Raw genomic sequence first — 25,700 nt, forward strand, 5'->3', positions numbered from 1 at the left:
TAGTTGGCACTTGATTATAAAAAAGCATTTTGGTTTTGCTTTCTATCATGATGGATTACTTAGATTAAATGATATGTATTATCTTACCTGATACATTCCAACTCCTATGTGTTTGGGCTCAATTTTCACTAGCTCAGCTAGTGGGTCTTGTACGCGTCTAGCTATGGAAACTGAAAGATAGAATTAGAAAACAACTATTGTTTTAACTGAAAATCACAATTATATAACAGTTTTTGCTATTTTTTCAGTCTTCCATATATTTAATATTTTCTTTTAATATGGAAATGATCAATAATTTATTTATAAATTAAACTTTTTAATGTTAAATCACAGATACGTAGCAACAAATATACATTAAAAAAATGAATGCAGTTAACTATTCACAGATTTATTTCTCAAATATTGTATTTACTAAGGTAACTTGCACATTCAGAGTTGAATCTTTTTATATAATTCAACCGTAAAATTCAGTGTTCACTTTAGAGAAAGTTCTTGGCTGGTCAATTCCTTTACTACCTTTTAATCTAAACTGCATACCAAAACACATCAATATACAGATTGACACCGCTATAACCAGGTGTAGGAAAAAAATAAAGCTATTTCCAACATTTCTGCTATGGAAGAGCACATGGGAAGAATTACTGTTTTTCTACATTGTAATAATTGAACAAAGCCTGAATTTTTCAAGTCTACATTTAATGATTACTATTTTACTTATTGTAATCTTAGAGAAAATACTTATTTACAAAGTCTCAAACTTCAAATTCTCAACTGCTGTCTAACTTTGCAGATACTGAGTTACATTCAGTACTTACAACCACACTCCCTCCCACAAACACCAAAAGGAGATAAGTTCTACAGTTCAGCATTACATTTATAAGCTTTTTTCCTCATCCATTCTACATATCAAAGAAAACACTAACAAAGAATACCAGAACCCGTAGTTTCTCTTAATACTGAAAAACAACAATCTTTCATTAAAACAAACAAACAAAACACTAAAAAGAACACACTAAACGACTACCAAAAAAAAAAAAAAAGCAGCAAATTAAGTGTGCAAAGCAAACCTAGCCCATAGATCTAAAAAAGTTTCATAAGGTCAGAGGAGAATATGAGGAAAACTGGGTTTCACTGGGGTGCAGCTTTTCTTAACTAAGTTTTCAGAGGCCAAGCCTTGTTGCCAAAGCTGCTTTTCCCTACACATGTACTTGTGTAAGAATGAGAGAAATAGGGTGGGACAGAAGATGACTGCAATGCTTTGAAAACTCTCTCCAGAAGGATCCCCACTCTTGGCATCACTTCAAGAGGCATTTTCTAAAATTCATTTTCAAGAAAATTGAGAGTGGGTCAGAGGAAGAACATACAGGAGTCAGGAATAAAAATGTATATACATTTGGTAGCTTGGCCAAAAATACCTACATAACCTTTTTTTAAAAAAATCAAGTGCAGATACTTTTACGTATATATGTACATAAAGAAACACATGAGCATTCAATTACATGACATACAATTTTATACATATTGTTATATAAAATATTTCACGTATATAAAGCTTTACACAGCTTTTTATAGGTAGATATCAAGTAAATACAAGAGATACATATAGAAAGCTTTACATAGAATTGTTTACATTCAACAGAATCTTTTGAGATCCTTTAATCCCACTCCTTGCTTTCAAGCAAGGTAAGCTAGAGAAGGTTGCCCAAGACTGTGTCCAGTTGGGTTTTGAGTACCTCCATGGATGGAGGCTCCATAGCCTCTGGGCAACTTTTACCAATTTTTTTTTTTATCAATTTATTTATCAAATACTTTTGATCACTCTCACAGTAAATAAGTGTTTTTTATTTTTTGTGTGCGCATGTGTGTGTGTGCGTGTGCGTTCAGGTGGAATTTTCTTCATTTCTATGTGTACTCTCTTGTCCTGCCAGTGGGCTCTACTGAAAAGAGTTTGCCTCATTCTTTATTCCCTCACATCAGGTATTTCCACAAATCAGTGACATCCCTCCAAGCCTTCTCTAGGATGAAGGGTCCCAGTTCTCATCTGTTCCTTGTATGAAAAGTGCCTCAACCCTTTAATCATCTTGGAGGCCCTAATTTAAATGACAGCTACCACTACTGCAGATTGTTAAAGACTTGACAGCATTTTGTAAAAGGACTCAACTAAACTTTGATACTTGAAGCCAAAACAGTATACCTAATGCTTATTAGTTATGCAGGCTCCTCGAACCATAACCACAAAACTTAACATTTGAGTACAGCATTAGAGATTTCAGTTTTAAGGATTTGCAGTGGTAAATGTACAGTTAGCACAAAGTTCACTGTTCGGTCATGCAAGACTTTTTCATACCTTCTATTATCAATTTTAACATGCTGACAATGGCAGTTTGCTAGCTCAGCTTGGAGAGCACTATACTGGTGATATCTGATATGCGTGCTTCACTAAGAGAGAAGTTCTGCGTTCAAAGGCTATCACATACGCCTCCTTGTCAAAAATCAGAAAAGGTCAACCAGTGCAAGTACACTGCTTATAGCTCACACAAGTATAGCTTACTACAGAAATGCTTTCCTGTAAGTATCACATTAATTACTTTGAAACACTAGAGGTACCTATCACCAGTCCCCTAACAAACAAAAATGGAGCACAACACCCTTGAAAGTAGTATGGATCCAGAACATTCAGAAGAAGTTTCCCAGACTATATGCATGTACCGAGCGTTTTGTTTACCAAAAAGTTGTCATAAACTCAATATCCAAAGAATGTTTTACAAACTTTCCTTTTTAACTTCATACAAAAAAAAACATTTCAAAAATTGCATTTTAGACAAGCTGAGAGCAAACATTTGTCACTGTCCATATGTCCTTTCATTACATCCTTTAGAACGTTTCCAAGCATAAAATTCTCTAAGGAACCTTCAGATAAAAAGGAAAATTTAGACTCTACTTTTCATAAGTCAGGTTGACAGTGTCATTGCATCCCTACGAGGCTTCCAGCAGAGACGTAGGTCTTGACCCAGACAAGCCCTTTAGCACAGATGCATGGCAGTATTCCCACCCGAATCAATGAAACACTTCACATGCATAAAGTCACATAGATAGTTAGGTGTTTTCCTGGATGATACAGGAAATAGTTACAATATTGAAGTATGAAGATCAATTAGCAGTCAGTTGCATGGTTTAAGGGATGCAGTTCCTACATGTGCCAGTGGGACAGCTGACCTGCAGTTTCCACTGAAGCCTCTATTCTATTCCAGAACATTTCAAATTCAAAACAAAAGAGCAGAACTGGGAAAACAATAAGAAGAGTACACTATTTCTAGGAACAAATTCACTTCTACACTGAATTAAGATGAAAATCTGCTGTTCCCTGTACAAGCAAAGCCACCTTTTCTTACAGTAATAGCCTGCTCAAAAGGTGTACCTTTCCAGGTGGCAATAAGACTCCACCCTGACTGTTTCATCCATGATCTAGATTCCTGCAATACAAGTGGAGTCTTATCGAAATCATGAGGGGTCTGCAGGTACACAAGCTCTGCTCCCTATAGACCAGACTGCAAAATCATAGGTAGTAAAACTTGATGGTCTTACATCACTACATTTCAAGCATTTTTCATATTGAAATATTACACTAATATTTATTACACTTCAATATTTAAAGCCATTTTTTTGTATGTTTAAAGTGCATTTCAGGAATGGCTATAAATCATGAATTTTTAGAATAATGACAGTGAAATAGGTGGTACATTCTCACTTCCACTGTTATGAAGGTATGTTTCATTTTTGCTCCAAAAATACAAGAATTCCATGACTGCATGTAGGGCAAAAATAGAAAATTAGATTTCTCAAAGTAATCAGTGAACCAAACATGAAATATTTGAGATACCATTTGCAAAATACGGTATTCCAAATAAAATGGGAAAAAAGATATTCAATATTAAAGAGTATTAGCATTGTGGTGACATGGGCCTCTAGTAGAAAACCACAAAAACTGCACACCAGATAGATGTAAAGCTTCTTCAAATTGTCAATTAAGAACAAAACAGCATTGCAATATTTGGAGTGACAGCAACATATTGTGCTGCCATGCAGTAAATTCATATAAAATTTTAAAGCTAGAGGGGACAAGATGGCCTAGGTGGTCCTCTGACTTTAATGCAGATGAACTTCACCTCCAAGTAGAAAGAAAATGAAGATTGCAGGAAGCATATTTACCAAAATGCTTGCATGTCATTAGGACCTTTTCTGTTCTTTTGTACAAAAAAAAGAAAAGGTAATATAACTGTTTGGTGGTCTCAGTTCACTCCATTCTTTGGTTATTTGACAAGACAAAAAAGATAGTTTTCTTTTTGCCTGTCAGTGATGACAGTGTGGTTGCTGAAAAGCTTGCACAAGAGATGCTTGCACAACTCACGTAAGTCCCAGACTTATCTTTACTGAAAAAGCAGGATTATATTAAAATGTTTTGTCTCATAACAGCTAATGAGAAGATGTGCCCTCCTGAGCTTGCAAATATACTTCATTATCTGGATGCTCGTGTTTGAAAAGGACAAGTGTCTCATAATCCCCATCTAACAAATTTAAAATTAAGGCTATTTTCCTCACAAACACAATTATGTATTTAAACTTTGTTTTTACTAATACTTTCTACAGTAAGGAATATCATTTTTACAGAGATTAAAAAGCAATGTCCACTCTGGAAGACTGACAAGATTTTAGGCAAAGTTTTTTTCAGACTGGACCATCTATTCTTGACAGTGAGGGGGGAAAAAACAACACAACAGATTCCAACTGTTTCTCTCGAAATATATATAAATATATACTTATTTACACACACAAGGGCTATGTCAGTTGCCAGCCCTATAAACAGAATTAGTGTTAACTTATTAATTGGGTTACCTGCCTCCCCTCAGTAATGGAACAGATGTCAACTAATAATTATGGCCAAAGTTATATGTGTACACTTATGAAGGTTCAAGAACAGTGAGAAAGCTTGTCAACTACAAAACAAAACAGATTATAAATAGTCTTAAGTATTGCGCCCACTTTTGGTGCAGTATGCCAATTTTTGTGGTCCAGACAATCGCATATTAAGGTGTTATCTTTTTGTAGTACTATATGCAAGAACCACACCAGAAAGCAAAAGCTTAATGCCCGTGGATAGGGAAAGGGTGAAAATGAGACAGGAATGACTAAGGGTGGAAAGAGAAAAGAAAAAAAAAAGTCAAATCTTTTTAGTTACAACAGAATTCAAACATTGCTTGCTACTACAAGCAGCAAAACACTTTTGGACACAAGTCTCAAGCTTTATGATCTCAAGCATCTTTTTAAATTCCCATATATATAGGTTTTACATAAGGAATAAGGAAAAGAATGCATCTCCACCAGTAGCTGTGATGAATTTCCTACCTCGTGAGTGGGAACACTTATCTATCTTTGTTTTGAAACAATGCAGGTATGAAGGTAGCAAGTAGTGTTACATTATCATTATTTTTAATAAATATGTAGCAGCCACAAGCTACAACTTCATTTTTGTCATAAATGACAACATTCTTGTGTTTTTATTATAATTCCTGTATTTTGTTTTGATTGAGACATGCTACTACAAGTACTTCCAAGTAAACAAACCCTCCTCCCACTTTTAAATTAACCTTTACACCTTGAAAGTCTGGGTTGAAACAGAAAATGTCAATTAAATGAAAATAATGTGTTAATGTAATCTAAGACTAACTCATAAATGCACATGTAGTTACTGTCAATATATCATATGAAGGTAGATATGGAAACATTACAACTTATTTAAATCCTTTATAAAGCTTGTTATTGTGTTCAAGATCAATTACTCTCCATAAGTATCTGCAATAATGTTTACTCAGTGATCGATCGTTCAGGTTTCCTGAGTCCTGGAAGCTTTCTATCCTGTTGACCTGAATTTCACCCTCCTTGCAAAGGATACAGTGAAATGTACAGTAGTCTTTTCATTAAGCATTCTTTCTCAGTAGGTCAGGATTTGTGACACAGTTTTGAATCCTCATATATCTTCTTGGTGGGTTTAAAGTATGCAATTTATTTTAAGCAACTGCTCAACAGCTGCATTTCATCCAAAATTCTTCTGTGGCAAGTGAGCAGGTTTTTGTTTTAAAAAGGTTACATTTTAGTTTACTTTTAACTCCATAAAACTGATAATCTGTTATTTGCTTAAGATTAATGAAATAATGAATGGCAATGTTGTATGTACTTACTACAAAAATCTTTAAAAGAGACTGCTCGAATACAAAACGAAATAAATATTAAGAGAAAATCCTCAGTCAGTGAATATTACAATGCAAATTTTTAAGTCACTATTTTTTCCTTCATAACACTCAGAAAACCCACTTTTCTCTACTTCAGTATTAATGCTTTTCATATCTCAGTCTATATCATAGGATAATAATTTTGCTTTGTTTTGTTCATTTTCTCAGAATTCAATCTTAGATGGGAGATACATAACTATTGGAGCGTGGTGTGATTGTTCTGCCCTAGAAATCAGTTAGTCTTGCAGGATGGTTTAAATTCAGAAAACTCTTTCCCATCTGCTCAGCTTAAGAGGTAGAAATCGTCAGTACACTTTTCACATTCAGATCACTGGTCCTAATTTTAACTGGATCTCCATGGCGTTGATTATTATGGCTACCAAACGTGGAAATTAGTTGAAGTTCTGTACTTACAAGAGTTATTCATTTATGTCAGCAAAAGAAACAAATCTTCATGAAATGACCAAAATGTCCTTCCCTATGTCGATGGTTAAAAAAGAATACAGCAGCAGCTTTCATGAATTGTACTGCTATACTAAAAGCAAAACAAAAATCCCCTCCAATTAAAGAGCAGCCTTGTATTCATCATTCCCCCAGCTCAATGCTTCAAAGAGGCAGCAAGGACTTCTAAGGAAAATACATATACACATGCATAGTTAAATGCATAGGGAGGGAAGTAAACCATTTTCAAATCTAACTCTAATGGCAACTGCCTTTACCAGAGCCTGGACTAATGTTGTACTTCAGGAGTTTACTTTCTCAGATTGTTCAAAAGTGCAGCAATCAATGCTCTGTAAATAGAAGACAAAGTCCATCAGCTGAACTCAGACCCAGATAGGCACATGAGAGCAAGGCAAGGTGAATGTCACATCTTTCCACAAAATACACAAAGATTACATATCAGTTGCAGACATTAAAACCCGTTCAGAGAGTGATGCTCAGTTAAAAGCTACGCTCATAAACCTCTCTTATATTGGTGAAAATACTGATTAATACAGTGAAATAGAAGAGCGTACATCTAGCTCAAAATAACCTCCCGTTTTAGCTTTGTAATGTGGCAGAAGCCTAGTGGAATCTCAGAGGGTCTGGATCTTGAAGATTACGGAAGACCAAACTCCTCCACTGCACTGTTACATTCTACTGCTTCAGAGGAAACACAGTGCAGCTTAGAAGGATATTGATGTTATATATGTATACCTCACATATACTGTCAAGCATGCGTAGTTTGGAAACATGTTAGATTCTTGTCTAGAATAACAAGAAAGTAAAGACCAACAAACATCTCTAACACCTGTGCAACAATCCATTCAGAACTAGCACTATATTCCTACTGTTTCTGGTTGACTCAAATCCATCCTTTTATTTCTCAAAAAAACCTGATGCTGGTACAGATGTTCATGAACAACTGTAAGAAGCCCCATCATTTTCAGACTACCTGTACTTATGGACTGTTTAAGATTATTCAGATTTGCTACAATTTGTGTTTAAACAGTAGAACCCAGCTCACGCTTTCAGACCAGCTTCTGCTCGTTGGTAAGAACAGTCCTAGTGGAGAGATGGAACAAGCTCTCCCTCTCTACCTCCTGGTGCTGTTCACCAACCATTCTGTTTCTAACCATAGCACCTTTCCCCTTCCAACAGTACAATAAACTCATTTTTAAACATCAACACTTTAACCATGAGATTTCTGTCCAATAAAGTTTTTGAGAAGTGACCTTCTCTCCTGGGTTGCCAAGGGCGAGTAGTGCTCTTTTAAGAAGAAGAAGAAATTAGCTCAAGTAGACAACAAGGCACTATGTCCCACACATCTAATCATCAAATTGTTTTACTTTCCTTAAGATAAAGTCAAAAGAAATTATATTTTTCCTGATCTTTACCTTCTATCTGCTGGCCAGGATGACAGCTCTGAACTGTATGTCTCTATCTTTAACAGCACCCAAGGGAATAAAACCCTGTAGGCATGACAGTCTCAAAGTCCTAACAAGCCCCAAAAGCCTATAAGGCTTTCTTTTGTAAGGAAAAGTGCAAGTGGTTTGCTGAACTTTGAGTGTACAATAATCCAATGTATTCTGCCCTGTGGAGAGAAGACAAGCAGATGGGATTTGACAATGCTAAGGCAAGCTGTGCTGCATGACCTTTTGCTCTCCCAGACTCTTTATCCTCAGAAATCATCCTTTAGAAACGACACAGTTTCTACACTAGACCATACCTGTGCATGCTGCATGACACACATTCTTGCCCTCTGAGTACTCCAAATCCTCTCAAAAAGTAATCTTATGCAGCACTTTACCTACCTTCATTATTTTTCTAACTGGGTGACAGAGCTACGTTGCTGGGGGAAAATGAGCACTAGACAGTGCTACATTAGACAAAGTATGCAACTCTTGTTTCAGCAGCTGAACAAGGAAGGACAAATTAAAATACAAATGCATATGATCATATTCAATTATGGGAGTAAATGAGGTTTAGCACAAGATCTCTTCTAAGAAGTATTAATACAAATATGATGTCTGAATATACATGCCCTTTCCCTCCTCATTCCATGTTTAAATAATTCTAGTACTTAGGTTTGCTCTGCATGATTTTTGTGAATCCGTGCAATGAATACATTCGTTTTTAACTTACTTTTCAAATAATGAAATAACAGATTGCTTGTTTGTTAGAATACTCATAAAAATGAAAAGTATGAGTATAATCAATTTAATGAAATAAGTCCTCATGTAATGTTACTGAGTGTATATCCCATAACAGATATACAATTGCCTCATAGTGATTCTCCACCATCGGGTCAGAACTCAGCCGTTCTCTCTGTTCCTTAGAGTTTTTAAGCCACTTCAAAAAGTGGAGATGAGTATTACACTGGATCAACTGGTTTTTACAAAGAGAATAGAAAATAAAAATTCTGAATTTGATTTGAACACATGCAAAAAAATTGGTGCATCTGTCATTCTTGCACCAAGAATAACAACATATAGATAAGAGGAATAATAACATATAGAGATAAGATATAGCTCAAGAAGTTTTTCAGGCCTGTAGGAAGGACATAAATTCTGTCTTTCTGCATGTCAACCCTTCAATGCTGAGAAGGATCACACATATGCATGTTTCCTGTATAACTTACCCTATCTCTCCCCAGCCCTTCTACTGGGTCTAGTGAACCTTGTTCAGCCAAAAATTCTGCAATAACAAGGAATCATAGAAGTGGAGAAAAAATGTATATTAAAAGTCTGGTGGTGTCTACACACTGTCAGCTGCACAGATTCATTCCTTTTCCTAGAAACACCAACTTCATCAGCAAAACAGGTTCTGCACATCAAAATAAACCTCTGGGAAAACTATACAGAAAAGGATGGAAGTAAAACAAGATATCAAGGTTTAGAAGATCTAAATTCTGGAGTTCATAGGCTCAGTGACACCAACCAAAAATAAGTTGATACTGTCACAAAGCGCATCTGAGAGAAGAATAATATTTGCCACCACTGAGTTTAGCTTTTTTCTTTCACTCATGCAAAGATAGTCTTCTGAACCAAGGATGATGGCTAGGAGAATGACTGATCTAATTACAAGGCAAAGCACCTGTTCACTGAACATGGTTCTACAGATACTTCAAAAGGAAGCTTGCATTCAGGCCTTCCAATAAAAAAAAGCATAAGCAAATCTCAACCAGAGAGCCCCTCAGTTCCTACAGTGCCTTTCCTCTAATTCTTGAGGGTTTGCCTCAAGAGGACAAATATGAAGAAGTTTCACTAAGATGATCAACATACATACCATTTTCCCCTAGAAAAATTCCCATCCTGAATTTTCTGCCTATTCTAAGGCTTCAGGGATGGAGAATGCGAGGAAGTCTTTTATTCTTTTCTCTCTCAAGTAGCAACTCGATTGCCAGTTCATCCAGAACTCCCAGCTATTGCACCTCAGTAGTTCGTTCTTTGGGCAGAACCATCCTTAACTGCTGCAGCTGAACTTCCTCAGCCTACCAAGCAAGAAATGTTTTTATTTCTTGGGCCTATAACCTCTTATCTCCTAATTCTGTGGGGCAGAAAAAATAGCTGTTCTGGTCATGAACCTTAGAATGACTATCAGAAGGATATATATATATATACACACCTTCTCACACTACTCAAACACAAATAACTAGATTTCATCAACTTCTTACTATCACCTTAGTCGAATCCAATTCTACAAGATTTTATAGGATATGAAATTGAAGTACAGAAGCTTCAGCACTTTCATGAAATATTCACATTTGGTGCTAAAAAAATTTCAGAGAACCTGGTTCAACAATGAATTAACATTAGAGCTCATATTGCCTAGGGCCAGAAAGAGGTACCCACCTGTGGATGATGTTTCTAAAACTGGACAAATCCTACTCCACTAACAGCAACATGGATACAAGCAAACTGCTTACAAAGTGAGCATTTTTTTTTTTCAATTAAATGCAACAGTAGTTAAAAGCGCTGTATGAATGACTGTAAAGATTTTTCACTGCAGCTTATGCATGTATAGTTAGTTTACCTTTCCTAACTACTACAAACCCACTTACTCTATGACCTTCAAAGGCAGCTCAAAGGGAATAAAAATAACCAGTTGAATTCTTGGCTTAACTAATATATCCAATTAGCACTCCCAATAAATGCTTTTTTCCCTCCTATGCTCTTAGTCAAGAAGTAGTTACTAGGGTAATATGTAGATTCATTTATTCAAAAGTAGGATTTATGTCTTCTATTTCTATATATGAAATAATACATGGAATTTATTACATTTGCTAAACATCACTGCAAACATGTCAGATTTCACAAGATGTGAAAGTTCACACATTGTATGTTTAATATTTTACATTCACGTATCTGACAAACACAAGCCTACCTGTGTAACTAAAAAACACCTAAAGTTTGCATAGAGAGAAATGTTAAAGTGGCAAACTGTGTTAAGATCACAGATATCTCACATCAGTTGTACCTTTTATTTTAACTATAAATGTCACACTTCATCATGCAGCTGTCACCTTCTTTTAATGTATTAAATGCTATCATGTAAGCACAGAACTTGACATGATGTAACACAACAATTAAAATAAAAAACAAGTCAGCTTTGACACCATGTCACTTTTCCATTTGCTGTAAATTAAACAAAGGAAAATAAAAAGTACAAAAGTAAAAGCTATTAAAAAGAAGTTTGCAAAGAAAGACAACAGCAGTTACTATTTCCCTCTAATGCTATGTCACATTTTTCAGTTCATCTAAAAAAAAGCATCCACAGCTTTAGTTCAGCTAATTACAAAATGACACCAAAAGACATCAAGAAAAATGTCTGAAGTCTACAACTTCTAGAAAGATTTTGTTGTAATAAATACAGTTCTCGTTGTTTCCATAAAAGCTGACATCCACGGAACTAAGCAATTATTTTTCCCTTTCTACCCTATCCTATTTCAATTGATATCCACTCTGTGGTACTGCTGTGCACATTAAAAGAGTTGATTCTTTTCAAACCAGATGCAATAACATTCAAGTTATGCCTGAAGCAACCTCATTGTAATAATGGAGGAATGATGAATTCTAGATAATTAATACTGAAATCAATCATGTATTACAAATTTGATTTTGATTTACTGTTTTTTGTTGTGCAACACAAAATAAAAGTGTCTGAACATTTCAGAAATTAACTTCAGAAATAAAGAAAACTGGCTATATCTGGCAAAATAAATTGTTAATAATTAGATTTTCCCCTTCTTAATGTTTCTCTGTTCATTTACATCAACTCTAAAACCATATTTAACATATCAACAACAGAAAAAACTTCAGCCCACGGGAAAGTTAGTGGCATCTGTCACAAACACATAAATGTCACATGCCTAATGTTTGCCCAGGTCATACCATGACACAAGCAAAATCTCTTTGGCCCAGGGACAAAATGATGAGAGTGGAACCAGTTTGCAGGCAGGAGGGAATGAGTCAAGCGGAAAGAGGCTATAGAGGTCTATCTTGGGAAGGGAAGGGCTGATGCAGTTGTTTGAAACAAAATCCTTGCAAAAGCTTTCTCTTAAAACATTGAATTAACACAAATTCCCTTTTCCCTTTTGTGGAAATGAGAGGAAAGAGGAACACGGGAACTCCTGGAAAGTTTTACCCTCAAATGCCATATAACTTCAGAATTGTTTGCTGATGACCTATTTTGATGCATTCCTAAGAATTTGCAGGCCAGAAGCCTGCTAAATTAAGATTAAGAACATTATCATTTGGAGATTTATCTAAGAGCGCTTCTGCATTTTTAAGTATGCTTTATTGGATTAAGTATGACAGCAAATTGTAGAAAAAGCAATAAGTGAGAAAGCTGGGATTGATAAAAACAAGCACAAGAAGATACACAAACAAAAACACAAAAGTGAAGTAATACAAAATAATCTTAGACCTGTCCTTACAGATGTTTCCCAATCAACCAACTCCATGAGTAGTTCGGACAGCAGTGAAGTTGCTAGGAATTTGGTCTTTGAAGACCACTCTTTAATAAAAATCTGAAAATGAAAACACTGACCACACTTGTGTATTTCTAAGAACTTAAACTGCATTATACTTGAGTAATCCTTATGCTGAATGGTTTAAAAAATAAGAACTAAATAGTATTTCTTGAGTATTATACTCCGCTACATAAAGTCCTTGAAAGTGGTCACAACAAATGCAAAGAAAGTGACATGGTCATCCTTCAGGATGACAAAATCTTTAAGTTATCTGTTCTTCATTCTCAAGTTTTTCTAGCCCATAAAATATTTAATTATTATCAGAGATACTTGTATACCTACAAGGAAAAAGAAAAGAGGGAACGACTTGGGCATGAACACGTGAAAGTTTATGCAATTCATCTGCCATCTGCTGTATTTAATCCCTCAAAACTCTCCTTTACCATTCCGGTATGGGAATACGTCCAAAGGTGCCTTCACATTACAGGCCTTGCTAGACAAGGACGTCACTGATTTGAACACCTAGGATTTGAGATGTGAAATGATTTAAGAACTAAATTTCAAAAAGAAAGCAGCCATTTTTTTTCCCATATACCTTAGACTGTTATTAAACATTATATTATAAGCAGTACAGTCTGAGAATTGAGCTTCACACTGAAACATGCACTGTACCTGCACTTCTTAAGTTAGGGTCAAGGTCTGGCATTTCCTTGGATGCTTCTGGACTCACACTGTAGATAGACGCTCCTGCTTCACTGACAATGCTGCAAAATAAAATAGTAAATAACAACCAACATGCATCTGAGAACATCACGCCTGAAAGACCTACCATTGACCTAATTTAACATTTTAATATATATATATATTTTTAAAGCTTCACAGTTTTAAAAATTTTTGAATGAACTGAATACTTATAAAAGCAAGATAGCGCAAAGGAAAATATCTCCATTTAAGCCAAAACACCCAATCCTACCCAGCAACATTCAGTACTTTTCAGTTTTCTATGATAAAAATCAACCTCTGTAGTACTCTCATAACACAGAAAATGCATACAGGAAACAAGTGTTACCAGAAGTCAGTAGACAAACAGGCTTCCAGAAACAAAACAAGCAAACAAAAACCTACCTGATAATCTCATTAAAAACACCTGGGACGGGAAGTTTAACGTCTGCTCATTTAGTGCATGAACCCAAGCCATGTGTGTGCACTTTGTCTAACGCTAACTGCCTGAAGTTACAGGACAAAGCTTCACCTCTGCACAGCCCGAGCAGCAGAACTGCAGTTTGCTCCTCAGTGAGGATTTAATTCCGTCTTCTCCCTGCTCTCACTGCCATCCCCAAAGAAAAATGCAGACCGAATGTCTTCAGTAATCTCAGCTACATTTTGTGTATCTGTAGCACACCTCAAGCTTGTTCAGGAACGATAAACTCAGCGATTCAAATCACAGCATGTAATTAAAAAACCCTGCAGTGCTCAGTTCCACTCAAGAGAAAACGGCACTCAAATATTTGCAGTCTAAGTTTATTCGCAGCAGTGAAATCTTGACACCACTGAATAAACAGCATATTTCTTCATATAACTTCAACAGAACTCGAATTTCAGGTTGATAATTAAGACACGGTACAACTTCCACACCAAAAGAGTTACTATCGGTTTCAGAACTATTTTTACTTTTATTATTCCACCCATTATAATAACCTTATCATCGCCGTAAGGAGGGAAACCTCATTCCTTAAGCAGCCGACATTTCAATAAATGCATACATAAAACACTATGAAGCAAAGTTAAACGAGACTATAAAATTTGCCTTAAAGAACATATGGTACATCAAATTTAGGAACAAAGAAACTGAAACTTAGAAACTCCTTCCTTTAGAAAAAGCTGGAGAACAGCAGGGAGATAAGGCACATTCCCATCCGTGTTACAAGCATGTTAAACAGTAAAAAACGTAAAATGCAGAGATAAAAAATGGTACACGTTTCTTACTGTTACAAACTGGAATGTTGTATTATTTGCTACTCAAATTTGGATTTTTTGCCGACACGTTTGATTTTGTAGTTAGTGGAATCTCAACAAAAATTCAATATGACAAACAGATTGGATCATTCAAAAATACAGTAAAAAAAATCCTGTGTTCTTCAGCATTCCTGTAATTTCAGAAGCACTTGAACAACTGGTTTAACAGAGCAAAAAACTGCCCAGACCCACTGGGCAGGAAGGCTGGACGTGGCAAATGGAACTGAGACTGTTTACATGATCTTCTAAGAAGACTCAGCATTAGGGGCATAACTATAATATAAATGGCATTCAGAACACAGTCCTCCAACAGACAAGAACCGACAGCCACAAGCAAAACTAGTTGCAGAACACAGTCACGGATCGCAAAAACATGACTGCTGAAAAATGAAGATGTTGACAGAAGCCATAAACTGATTTTCCTGAGAAACTGGTAGTCTAAAGAACAACGCAACAGAATGTATTTCTTAACCTGTTCACACATTATAAAGGCAGCATCTGGCGAGCTCTCTCTTTCTTCATAAAAGAGAAATTGCTTCCAAAAACCCACACACATTAGCACATACTTCCAACAGCTCTAACTAACCTCTCTTCAATCTTTTTATTCCAACAGGTCCAAAAGTTAACCTCTCAGGCAACTTCTAAATTTAGTGTCTTTCCTATTAACACTACATTCTGATAAAAATCGCTGTTCATATTAATTATTTTCCACACTTTTATTATTATTAATTAAGCAATGCCGTACTATAAATTGCATTACTGCACAGAACATTGCCTGATACCCCTCAGTATTCTGTACTGTTAAAAAAAACATGAAGATTTGGACAGGGACTTTAGGACACTTCACATTTTATTGTCTATGCAGCATTAATGAGAATCAGTGTTCAGAAATGAGAAATGTGGTAATACTCGGATTGTACAGTAGTAAAAGGAAATTGTTGTGCCAAATTTTAAAGTAGGTAGTACAAGAGCTCCTTACTAAAATAAGTGAATAAAATTACATTCAGGATGGGAGAGAAAAAGAGTCGAAAAGAGCATATTTCCTTTTCTCAAGTGCAAGAAAATTTATTCACTGGGCACAGGAGTGGGGGGGAAAGGAGAGGGGAAAGCCAAGTAAAAGAAAAAAACAACGCATCTCAAGCAGGAAAACAACATATAAAAAACACTTTCAGAAGACGCATACACGGGATATTTGACAGCCGCTCTGAGGTGGCTTTGTATATGCATGCAGCTATTCCACAAACTATTTGGTGGAGCAGACTTGAAATAGAAGGGGGAAGAGTTACTGCGCAATGAGCTCTGCACCGCTGCCTGAGGACAGCAAAATCCAGGCGTTAAATAGACTGAAGTCGTTACCCACAGTAAATGCATAGGGCCACAAATGCCAAATAAACCATTCTACAGGTCATGCAACCATAGTGAAGCAAGATCTAACAGACATATTAGCAGCTGTCGAGAGGTTTTACTCACTGTTTTTAGCTACAGTGAGGTGGTTGCTAATGCGACACTGGCACACGCAGCGCTTGAGCACGGAGCTTGCTCACAATACTGGATTACAAGCAGAACAGGTTTGGGGATTCTTGTTTGCAGGTTTCCTGGATTTTGTGTTTTCCTTTTTTGACTGGATGAGAGTGCCGCTCTGGTTCTTGGATAATCTGGGGGAGGTTGTTTTTATTATTTAATAATTCAATGCTATCTAGGACAATTTTACAGTAATTTAATGTTGTAAAATGCTGTGCTTTCAATGAACATGTATTTTTAATGTCAGAGCACATTAAGCCAAAACCAAACCTGATCAAATTAGTGGGCCATATAAATTTACTGCGCTCCACGCAGTTCTTCACACACTTTTTTTTCCCTCTATTTTTAGAGAAGGGTGCAATTTAACAAGAGTCAGAAGTAAGTACTCAGGACCTTAATAAGAGTTGTTAAAAGTTGCACCTAAAGTCTGTTGGTAAATATGTATCCAAAAAAAGTATATACCTGTATCTAGATTTTATTCTTCAAATTTTCAACCCAAATAATCTAATGAAAAATTAACCGCCTTCCCAAGCAAAGTAAAAAAAATAAAACAATTATTTCTGTATGTTCCTTAGGGGAAAGATTCTTGCACTAAAATAACAGCAGTTAAAACAATATTACCAAAAGTTGTTTTGCTATTGAAAAGTCGCCGTGTGGTAGAAGAATAAGCAAGTGACCATGACAGGCTATGCTCATAATGCACAAGTGAGCAAGTTTCATAAAGCGCTCTCTTAACAACAACAAAAAAGTCTCCTCCACCTATAATGCAATTTATTATTCTTATTTTTAGTAAGAGGAGCCCAAAACAAAGCTGCTACACAATAACGCAGCCTGGTCTAGTGGTTGGCGACCCGGCACTCAGCAGGGAGGTTGAAACTTGATGATCTTTGAGGTCCTTTTCAACCCAGGCCATTCTATGATTCTGTGATCTCAATTTATCCAATACCAAGTAGTTCTGTTAAATAGAAAGTAAATGTTTGTATACCGTGCTGGTCTCATTTATGTTTTATTTCAGACATTTTATGTATCACTAAACCAAAATAAAATGTATTCCACCAGCACCACCTGGTGGCCCCTCAGCTTTATGCCAGAAACCACACTAGCTGTATTCCAAGTGCTCTTAGCTCGCCTTCTAATGTATTAGAACAAGTTATCTTCTCACTGAGCTTAAATAAGCATTATATATTTGAGATGGAGAATCATTGAAAACGTGCAAATTTCTAAACATAATAAAAAACGAAGAGATTATTATTATTACAGGAAAACAGCTTTTCTCTTAAAAATATAAAATTAGATGTAAGCAATTGAATAATGTCAGTAAAAAAATTCAAAGGTATTAAATACCTACAAAAATGCATAATAATAAGGAATACATTCAACAAATGGATTAACAGTTAAATCTTGCAATTTCATGTACACATGCATAACAGCACTTTTTTTTTTTTTAACTTGTAAAGAAACTTGGGAGATTTTTGGTACGTTTTCAATGAAAACCTTTTCAAAACGGTGTAAAAATCTAAGCTAAGTATAAGGAAATACATATACACACATTCTCACACACACACATATATATCAGTTCAGAGGTTTCTAGAGTTAAATACAGCTTCCTGGCATTTTCCTCAGTTTTACCAGTATTTTGAACTATTGTATTAAATTGAAGTCAATTCCTTGCTATCAAATGCCATGTCAGATTAATAACAAACAGAAAAGTAACTTTAAACAACTTTCCACAACCTCCGAAACCCTGATTTACAACTAGAAGCCTTTAAAATAACATTTCAGTAAATTAACACCCCACAAAGAAGTGACCAGTGTTACTAGTTGGAAGAAAGTTGTGGCCAGTCTAAAATCAAAGGCTACACTGACCTCATAATAAGCGCTAGTTTTCCTGCCTGATTATAAAAAGATGATCTGCCCCAAAATACAACTCCCCTCCCAATCAAAGTTTAATTATGAATGTGGTTAACTAACCTAACAAAACTTTAGACAAATTACCTAAGAAATCTATTCTTCATAAACCTGTGTTGACTAAAGCCAGGGGCTCTGACAGAGGGCAGAAGGGTCAAAAGATTATTGTGTTACTTCTTCAAACAACTGATCTAAGAATCATACGGGGCAGGAAGAAATACAATGATAAAATGTCTGCTAGAAAAGAATACTACATTTCATTTATACGGAAGTCCACCATCCGAAATCAGTCACACTAGGCACAAGGTACTACAGTCTTAGAAGAGCTCACAGAGACTGCCAATCAATCAGCTTTGGGGAGGGGAAAGACAAGTTTTAAAGAACAGGCCCTGCTGAGGAGCTCCCAAGCACACAAGGTGCCTTCAGACAGCCCATCAAGTTATGAGTGATAAAGAGTGATACAAATCCCACACAGTTGCTCAGCCACATTCTGTAAGTTGCCATAGAAAATATTAGGTGAAACCGCTCACAGTCTTCCAAATTAACAGCAACAAAAAAAGGCTACATATGTTTCTATCCAAAGTGAAAGAACTTGCTCAGTCTTTTGTCAAGTTTACCAGAAACTGCAGCAAGCAAAGAAGAAAACAATCTCAACCTGATCAACTCAACCTACTTCTTAGAGTAAAAATTAAACTGTTTCAAGTCAAGATGGCCATGGCCACGCAGTAGATTCAAACACGGGCCAGTGGTATGTCTTTCAGTCACAAACTCTACTATTCAAAAAGCTTGCTGACCTACAGCAGGGGCAATAAGCAGCTGACAGAACAGCTTCCTAAATGCCAGAATTTCAAGGCAGCCACCACAATATCAAGGTTAGCATAACCAGTTTTTCTCCTGTCCATGCATGGTGTTTAGCACCAGGCAAGTCGATGGCATTCTTAGTAGACAGCTTATATCTTTAGATCCTATTGAACAGAACAAAGTCAGTTTAACTATGCAGTCTGGCTGCAGCACAACACCCAGATCCCAAGTAACAAGTGAAATGTGTGACAAGTACTGGAAAGATGGAATTATATTCAGAAATGCAGTTACTGAAATCATTATCTTCAAGTATTACCCCTTCCTCGTAAGCTGGAAAATATTAGGACTATCAAGTCCCATTTTACACTCCACTGCTTTGGAGTGGAGAAGAGGACAGCAAGTCGATTTCATATTTTAAGAGCATTTTGCATGTACTCAAAGATAAAAGGCTATTTCAAACAAAAGAATGACTACAGTGAGCCACGCAGTCTGATTGCTTCTTTGCGAACACAAAACAGATTTCAACAATATGAGGGAAGCAATTGTGGCATGGGATTTATTAAAAACGTATCCTTTAAATTAGTTATTACTTTGGAAAATGCAGTCCCACTCCGTTAGCTTCCTGATTTAGATGGAGAGAAACTGTCCTTCATGAAATACTTTACTGATTAGAAGAGTTCAAGTGATTAGAATGAGAAAATTTTATCTACCATCACTGCTGTCTGTCCCCAAAACCCACTGATGACAAATTTCTGGAGAGTAAACCAATAGAACAACTGCTATGCTTTACCAGCAGAATAAAATACATTTTAGAATTCCTGCAAGATGTAACAATGAATTATCATGCTTTAATTTTCTTTCCATATTAACTATAACTCCGTGAGCCCCTAAATCTACTTAGAAACTACTTAGTGTACTAAACTAATAAAACTAACTGTGTAGTTATGGCCTGCAACCCTTTATTCATTTGTCTATGAACCATGCCCTCAGCACATCTCTGTGAAGGGAAGAATGATCAGATATCTGTCTTCATCTTGTCTGAAAATGATGACATTTTTCCGAAAGAAAAGGGTCCAAATGGCAGGTGTCAAAGAGCTTTAGCTTCACACGTGGTGCTAGGAGGCAGAAAAAACAACAGCAGCGTGTGGCCATGTCAGAGCTGTACAGAAGCTGCCGCACAAGTGCATATCTGAAAAGAGCAAACCTCATAGCCTGTTAAATCAATCTAGTGCCAGATGCTGTTATCAGAACAAAACTGGTGCTACGGATTCATCCCCAGAAGAAATACATGTCCCATGCCTGTAGTGAAAAGTGAGCGACCTAGTGTGGCACATCTCGAGACTGAAAGTGACAGCTACCTGCGACTGCCCCCACCGTTTTTATTGACAGTTTCAGAAAACAGGTCCTGTCATTGCTCATAAAATAGCTGGAGTGGAAGCTTCTTCCTGCTCCTGCAGAGAACTTTAAAATCTGAACTACATGTTCAAAATCTACTTCCAAGTTAATCGTCCAACTAAAAAGCAGTTGAGTCATATACTTTTATTTTAGGAACTGTAGTACAAGAGAGAGAATCAACTACTGCTCCTCTCCCTGTTGTTGCAATGCTATGGAAAGGAATCACTGCAATGCAGATAATACTGTAGAATGCTATACTACCTTAACGTTAAGAGGACAAGTTTAAAAATAAAAAAAACAGCTTTAATGTGATTACAACAAGGCAGCATTTAAGTCATTCGAGAATAATTAACAGTAAATATTTTCACATCTCTTAAAAATCTTCCCCATTTATAGCCAATTAATATTGAGAACAAAGGAAAGACAATAAAAAAGTCTTCAGGATTGATAGGGGAAATGAAACTCCAATTAAAAAAATAAAACAGATTGTAAAACTGATTGCTCCTTACGAATACACCTGATAATTTCAAGACCACTCCTGCCAAAGCTCAGTCTTACACAACTGAATTATCCCAGTGTCCTCGGTGGAACTGAGGATTTTACTATCATTTTACCCTCAGTGGCCAAAGTGGGAGCGAGGGAGTCAAAAAACACAAGTGATGCATGCAGGTATGGCTTCAAAAAGAAAAGAAACACTAGTGATGCAAACTGCTCAATTTAGATACATTCTTAGATCTTATGGCCTAGATGCATTCCCAAGAAGAAGATTACAGTGCTCCCCATAAAGCCTAGCAAAGCCATCCTAAACCAAAGAGCACAAGCCTTTTCAGCACTTGCCCCTCTCAGGTCCTGCAAGTCCAGCTGGGCCAGGGCTCACAGCAGCCAGGAGGGAGCTTCAGGCGCCAAGAAGGAGCCCACTGCCAGCACTGCCCAGCCAGCAGCCCCACATCGGCTCAGTCAAGCAGAAAGCCCTGCAGCAGCATGTGGGGAAAGCTGGTGGGTCATGCAGCCTGTCTGCAGCAGAGCAGAATCCTGCAGAGGTAGGACCCAGCCTGGCTGCTCCAAGAAACAGCAAATGGTGCAAATCCTGGAATGCATCACTTACATATTCATGCAGAACTATTCAAGTTGCAGCATTATAAAAGTCACAGGAACTACAGTCTGGGGGAACAAATGAAGTCTGCTTCATTTATTTAATTAAGTTATTTAATTTAAAAATAGATTTCTGCCAATAAAGAAATAACTATAAACTTGGTACTATTTGTATTTTGTGATGTCATCAATGTTTTCTAATTGGAAAAAATGACATCTACCTGATTTCTTAAATTATAACATTTCTCTGCTGCATGCACACACTGTCCTATCCAGAGCATCATTCTACTATGGTGCACCAGACACTCAAGACACAGACGATTTTTGAAGGAAGATCCATCAGTTTCTCTGCTGAACAGGGACGGACTGGACTGCTCATTTGTCAGACCTTATAGAGCATATTGATTTAGTCCTACACAAATTGTATCAAGAAGTGTTACATACTGTCAATTTGAAATTATCTAGGAAGGCTACAAAAGTAAACATGCTACTTGGTTGCTACAATTACTGGCAGGAAACGTTTTTATCCAGAAAATGGGCAACACTGAGGCAAGGGTTGAGACAAATACCCAGTCACTTAAGCCAGATGGAAGGTTGGAGCTTAAGGTGATGTTAACTCTCATGGAGACGTTATTCCCAGAGAGATGACAAGACTACAACATATGGAAAAAATACCTCTTGGAGGGCTGCACCTCTAGTAACTCCCATTTCTTTCATGACTCATTTAAAGTCCTTTGGAGGAAGCCCAGTTGGAGTTTTGGTGCAACCAGTACCTTGATTCACACAGCATTCTGACCTGTACCTTTGGCCTGATTTGGTACTATTCTATCCCTTTTCCCTTATGATATCTCTGATCTTAGTACCCGCACGTCTCCTTAGCAAGCTACTCTCTCTTGGGTGCAGACTGGCAAGGGAAAGCTATATGATTAGCTATGTCTGTGTTCCCTCTGCAAGGGCTACACAATATGATACAGACTGCTCACTGAGAGGCAACCACTCTTCTCCCATTTCTCCCCTCCCCAACCCTATTAAGAACTAGGCTGTATCTGACAACACTATCTTAAATATTTCCAAATTACAGACACTCCCTGGCACAACACACTGAGCTCTGAGGTACCACCCGAGTTTTCCACAAAGTGAAACTTAAAATAAATTAGGAATGATTGCTGGCAAGAAAGCATCTTTGATGTATTATATCATAAGGAAAAAGTGTGACTATTACATTTTTCTAGCAGTGATGTTTTTTTTACTTTTCTTTGATTTGGAATTCACCTAGAAAACTGCCTGCTCCAGCTCACAGCAGATATGCCTCCTGTGTTTATTCTCTAACTCAACACTCTTGAGACAAATGTTACATAGAGTAAATGGTGCTTTAAGAAGACCTTGTTAAAATTATATATTGCTGTCTCAAAAGTAATTTCTGCAGACTTAATCATCACAATGTTCTTACAATGTTTGAAGTCCTCATTTTTCTTTCTTTTTTAAATGCAGGAAAAAAGTCAGCTTTTACACTTCCCTTTAGTTTATGAAAATTCAAAGCTGACATTGATAAAAAATGTTCTACTCTGTCCATCAAGGAAATAATTTTCTTCCCTGGAAGAAAGACCGTAAACTGACGTGCTATTTTAGTGCTCCCAGCAAAATCTATTATTACATACCTGTAAAGGAATCACAGCATTATAATACAGAAAAGATCATAGCAGATAAGAAAGTCAAGAGAAACACAAAAAGAAAAAGATGTTACTCTGATTTTTCAGAAGATAACATTTTTTTCATGTAAAATTCAGAAAAACTAGCATACTCTAATAGTTCCAAAAAACTATGTCCATAAAACAGTTTGCCTGTAATCAGAAAAAGCATCTTAACGTCTTTTTTTTTCCTCCAATAACTCACTTCCTTTCAAAAGCAAGATGTTCTGTTTAAAATTAATGTTACTTTACAGTCACTTTCCTCAGCCATTGATTTAAAGGTAAGACGACCAAAGTGTCTGTAGAGCAACATAAGTAGATTCAAAGCTTTGTTTATTAAGTTATACATTTTTCTCCTTTGGGGCCTATAGGGTTCTTTCATGTCTTTTCTAGTGCTCCTCACTGCCATGGGTTTAAATATTATTTTTTACTGATATAATATGCAACTGCTGGGCATCTCCAGTAAGAGATGTAAATCTGAATCAAATATGTCTCCAGATGGAAGTGAGCTACTGTTGTCTACCGCTTGATCTTGATTCTTATTTACCGTTACAAAGTCTCGTGTATCAGCCTCAGTGGAAAAACAAAACAAGAGCCATCAGATTCCTACAAACATGAAACAAATTCTGAAAAAATGTGTAATTTATGAAAACAAATTCCTTTAATAAGACTCAAACCAAAGGAAAAAAGCTGACTCAATTAAAAAAAAATCCAGACAACTGAAATTAGTAAAATAAAAGTTCAGTTAGGCAGTGCTATACTTGTTCTCACCCACCCCCCGCTTTCTTTTTTTTTTTCTTTTAAAGAGGGAATAATTTGTTCCCTCAGGTTGTGACAGATCCACACTGGAGACTTTCCATGAGCAGTATCACTAGAACTGGCATAAACATATGCTGAAAGACCACTTCATTTAAAACACATTTTTCATCCAGTTACAAACACTTTAAAAATTTATTCTTCTACACTGAAATTCTTTATGTTTCATTTCCAACTAATTACTTTTAAACTGGGAAAAAAATCAAGTAAAAAAAAACAGTGACTCATTTTTCTATTTAGTTATCCAAATATGAAAGCGTAGGATAAGACAGCTTTCTTGTTATTGGAGAGCTAGTCTTGTATCCAAATCATAAAAATACAGCAAAACTATTTTATGTCCTACATTTTACACCACAGTTAGCAAAGTGTTCTTCTATTCACAAACATCTTCCACAGTATCTAGGTAGTCAATCACCTGCAGTTCCAGCAATAAAAATCTCTTTAAAACAATGTGCAGTTTATTAACACATTCACACAACTCGTTTATTATGAGTCCAGCTACACATATTTTGTTGAAAGAAATCATGGAACTACACCTTTTTAATCATATTAACCCTCTTTGAGACCCATTTTTTAAAGGGAAAGTCTCTTAGAAACCCTTGAGGACATGTGGGTCACAATTACACAGCTCTAAACAAATGCACTAATGAAAACAAAATCCTTTTCAAACACAAATATGTTGTTTTCTTGAACAGAGAATTTCACACCAGGAAGTTCATAAGCAAAAAAAAAAAAAAAAAAAAAAAATCAACAGCCCCAAGGCAAAGTTCTAGAGAAAAACCAAAACCACAAAACAGAACCACACAAAAACCACACTGCTGACGTCCTTCTCCCATTGAATCACACACATCACTTCAAAATGAGAACAAATTGTTTCAAAACTTTCCTCCCCATTCAAATCTGGACAGCAAGTAGTAAAATCAGACTGGAACTTCATGGAAGTGTCTTTGGGAGAGCATTGTCTTGGAAGAGAACACGATCTGAACCCACACCTGGAAACACCAGCAGAGTTTACAGGTATATCATGTAGGCCATGCACATGGACACCACATGCTGCGGCTCAATCATTGGAGTTTTATGTCTGGATCTAGCAAGATAAACAAGCAATGAAGAAACAGGGCCTTGGAGTGATCCTTTAGATCTCAGAAAAACTGGTGTAGCCTGACAAACAAGTGGAGGCTTAGAAAATAAACAGTGTTGCACTGGAAAAATTCTAGCTTCTTCAGATGCCATAAGCAAATCCAAAACCTAGATTTTTTTTAGAAATTGTTTAGAAACGAATAGAAATATTTGCACTTCTGATCCTTGCAGTAAAAAGCCCACTTAAATTTTGAGTGTAGACTCTTGCAGATGATAACTAACAATCTGTTATTTAAAAACATCAACAACTTGGAGATCATGGGTGCAGAAGAAGAGAATACAATATCACTACAGTAATTGTCCAGATGAGAATGAGAGTTCGTCTGAGAGACTTGATGGCAGTGCAGAGCCAGAGGCTGCAGCAGCCAGCTCCTGGGAGGGGGGTTACAGAGAACGTATGCCAGCATGGAACACGCAGCACCCTGCAATGCAGCCAAGCATCTCCTGCCCTCAGGCGCCTGCTCATTCTGCTGGCTAGCATGGCGGGTGGCAGAGCCAAGCCTCCTCCTTCTCCTGCCCCTGCATCACAGGTCGGGTGATAGCTGCCACAGCAGCCCTCAGCCAGGAGGGCACAAGGCTGCC

At 36.7% G+C, this 25,700-nt stretch overlaps 1 protein-coding gene across 3 annotated transcripts in view; it reads right to left on the bottom strand.

Annotated features, from left to right (window-relative positions):
- SRBD1 (S1 RNA binding domain 1) overlaps positions 1-25,700 on the bottom strand; it is a 123,616-nt gene that overhangs the window by 50,098 nt on the left and 47,818 nt on the right. For all 3 annotated transcript variants that reach the window (XM_021391614.1, XM_021391613.1, XM_021391615.1), the window contains 2 exons: positions 13,414-13,505; positions 88-170 (listed from right to left, as the gene is read on the bottom strand). In XM_021391614.1, coding sequence (XP_021247289.1) covers positions 88-170; positions 13,414-13,505 — 175 coding nt within the window. The remainder of the gene's footprint in view (positions 1-87; positions 171-13,413; positions 13,506-25,700) is intronic.

This window comes from Numida meleagris, chromosome 3 (genome assembly GCF_002078875.1).
Source record: "Numida meleagris isolate 19003 breed g44 Domestic line chromosome 3, NumMel1.0, whole genome shotgun sequence".
In the NCBI taxonomy this organism is placed as follows: domain Eukaryota; kingdom Metazoa; phylum Chordata; class Aves; order Galliformes; family Numididae; genus Numida; species Numida meleagris.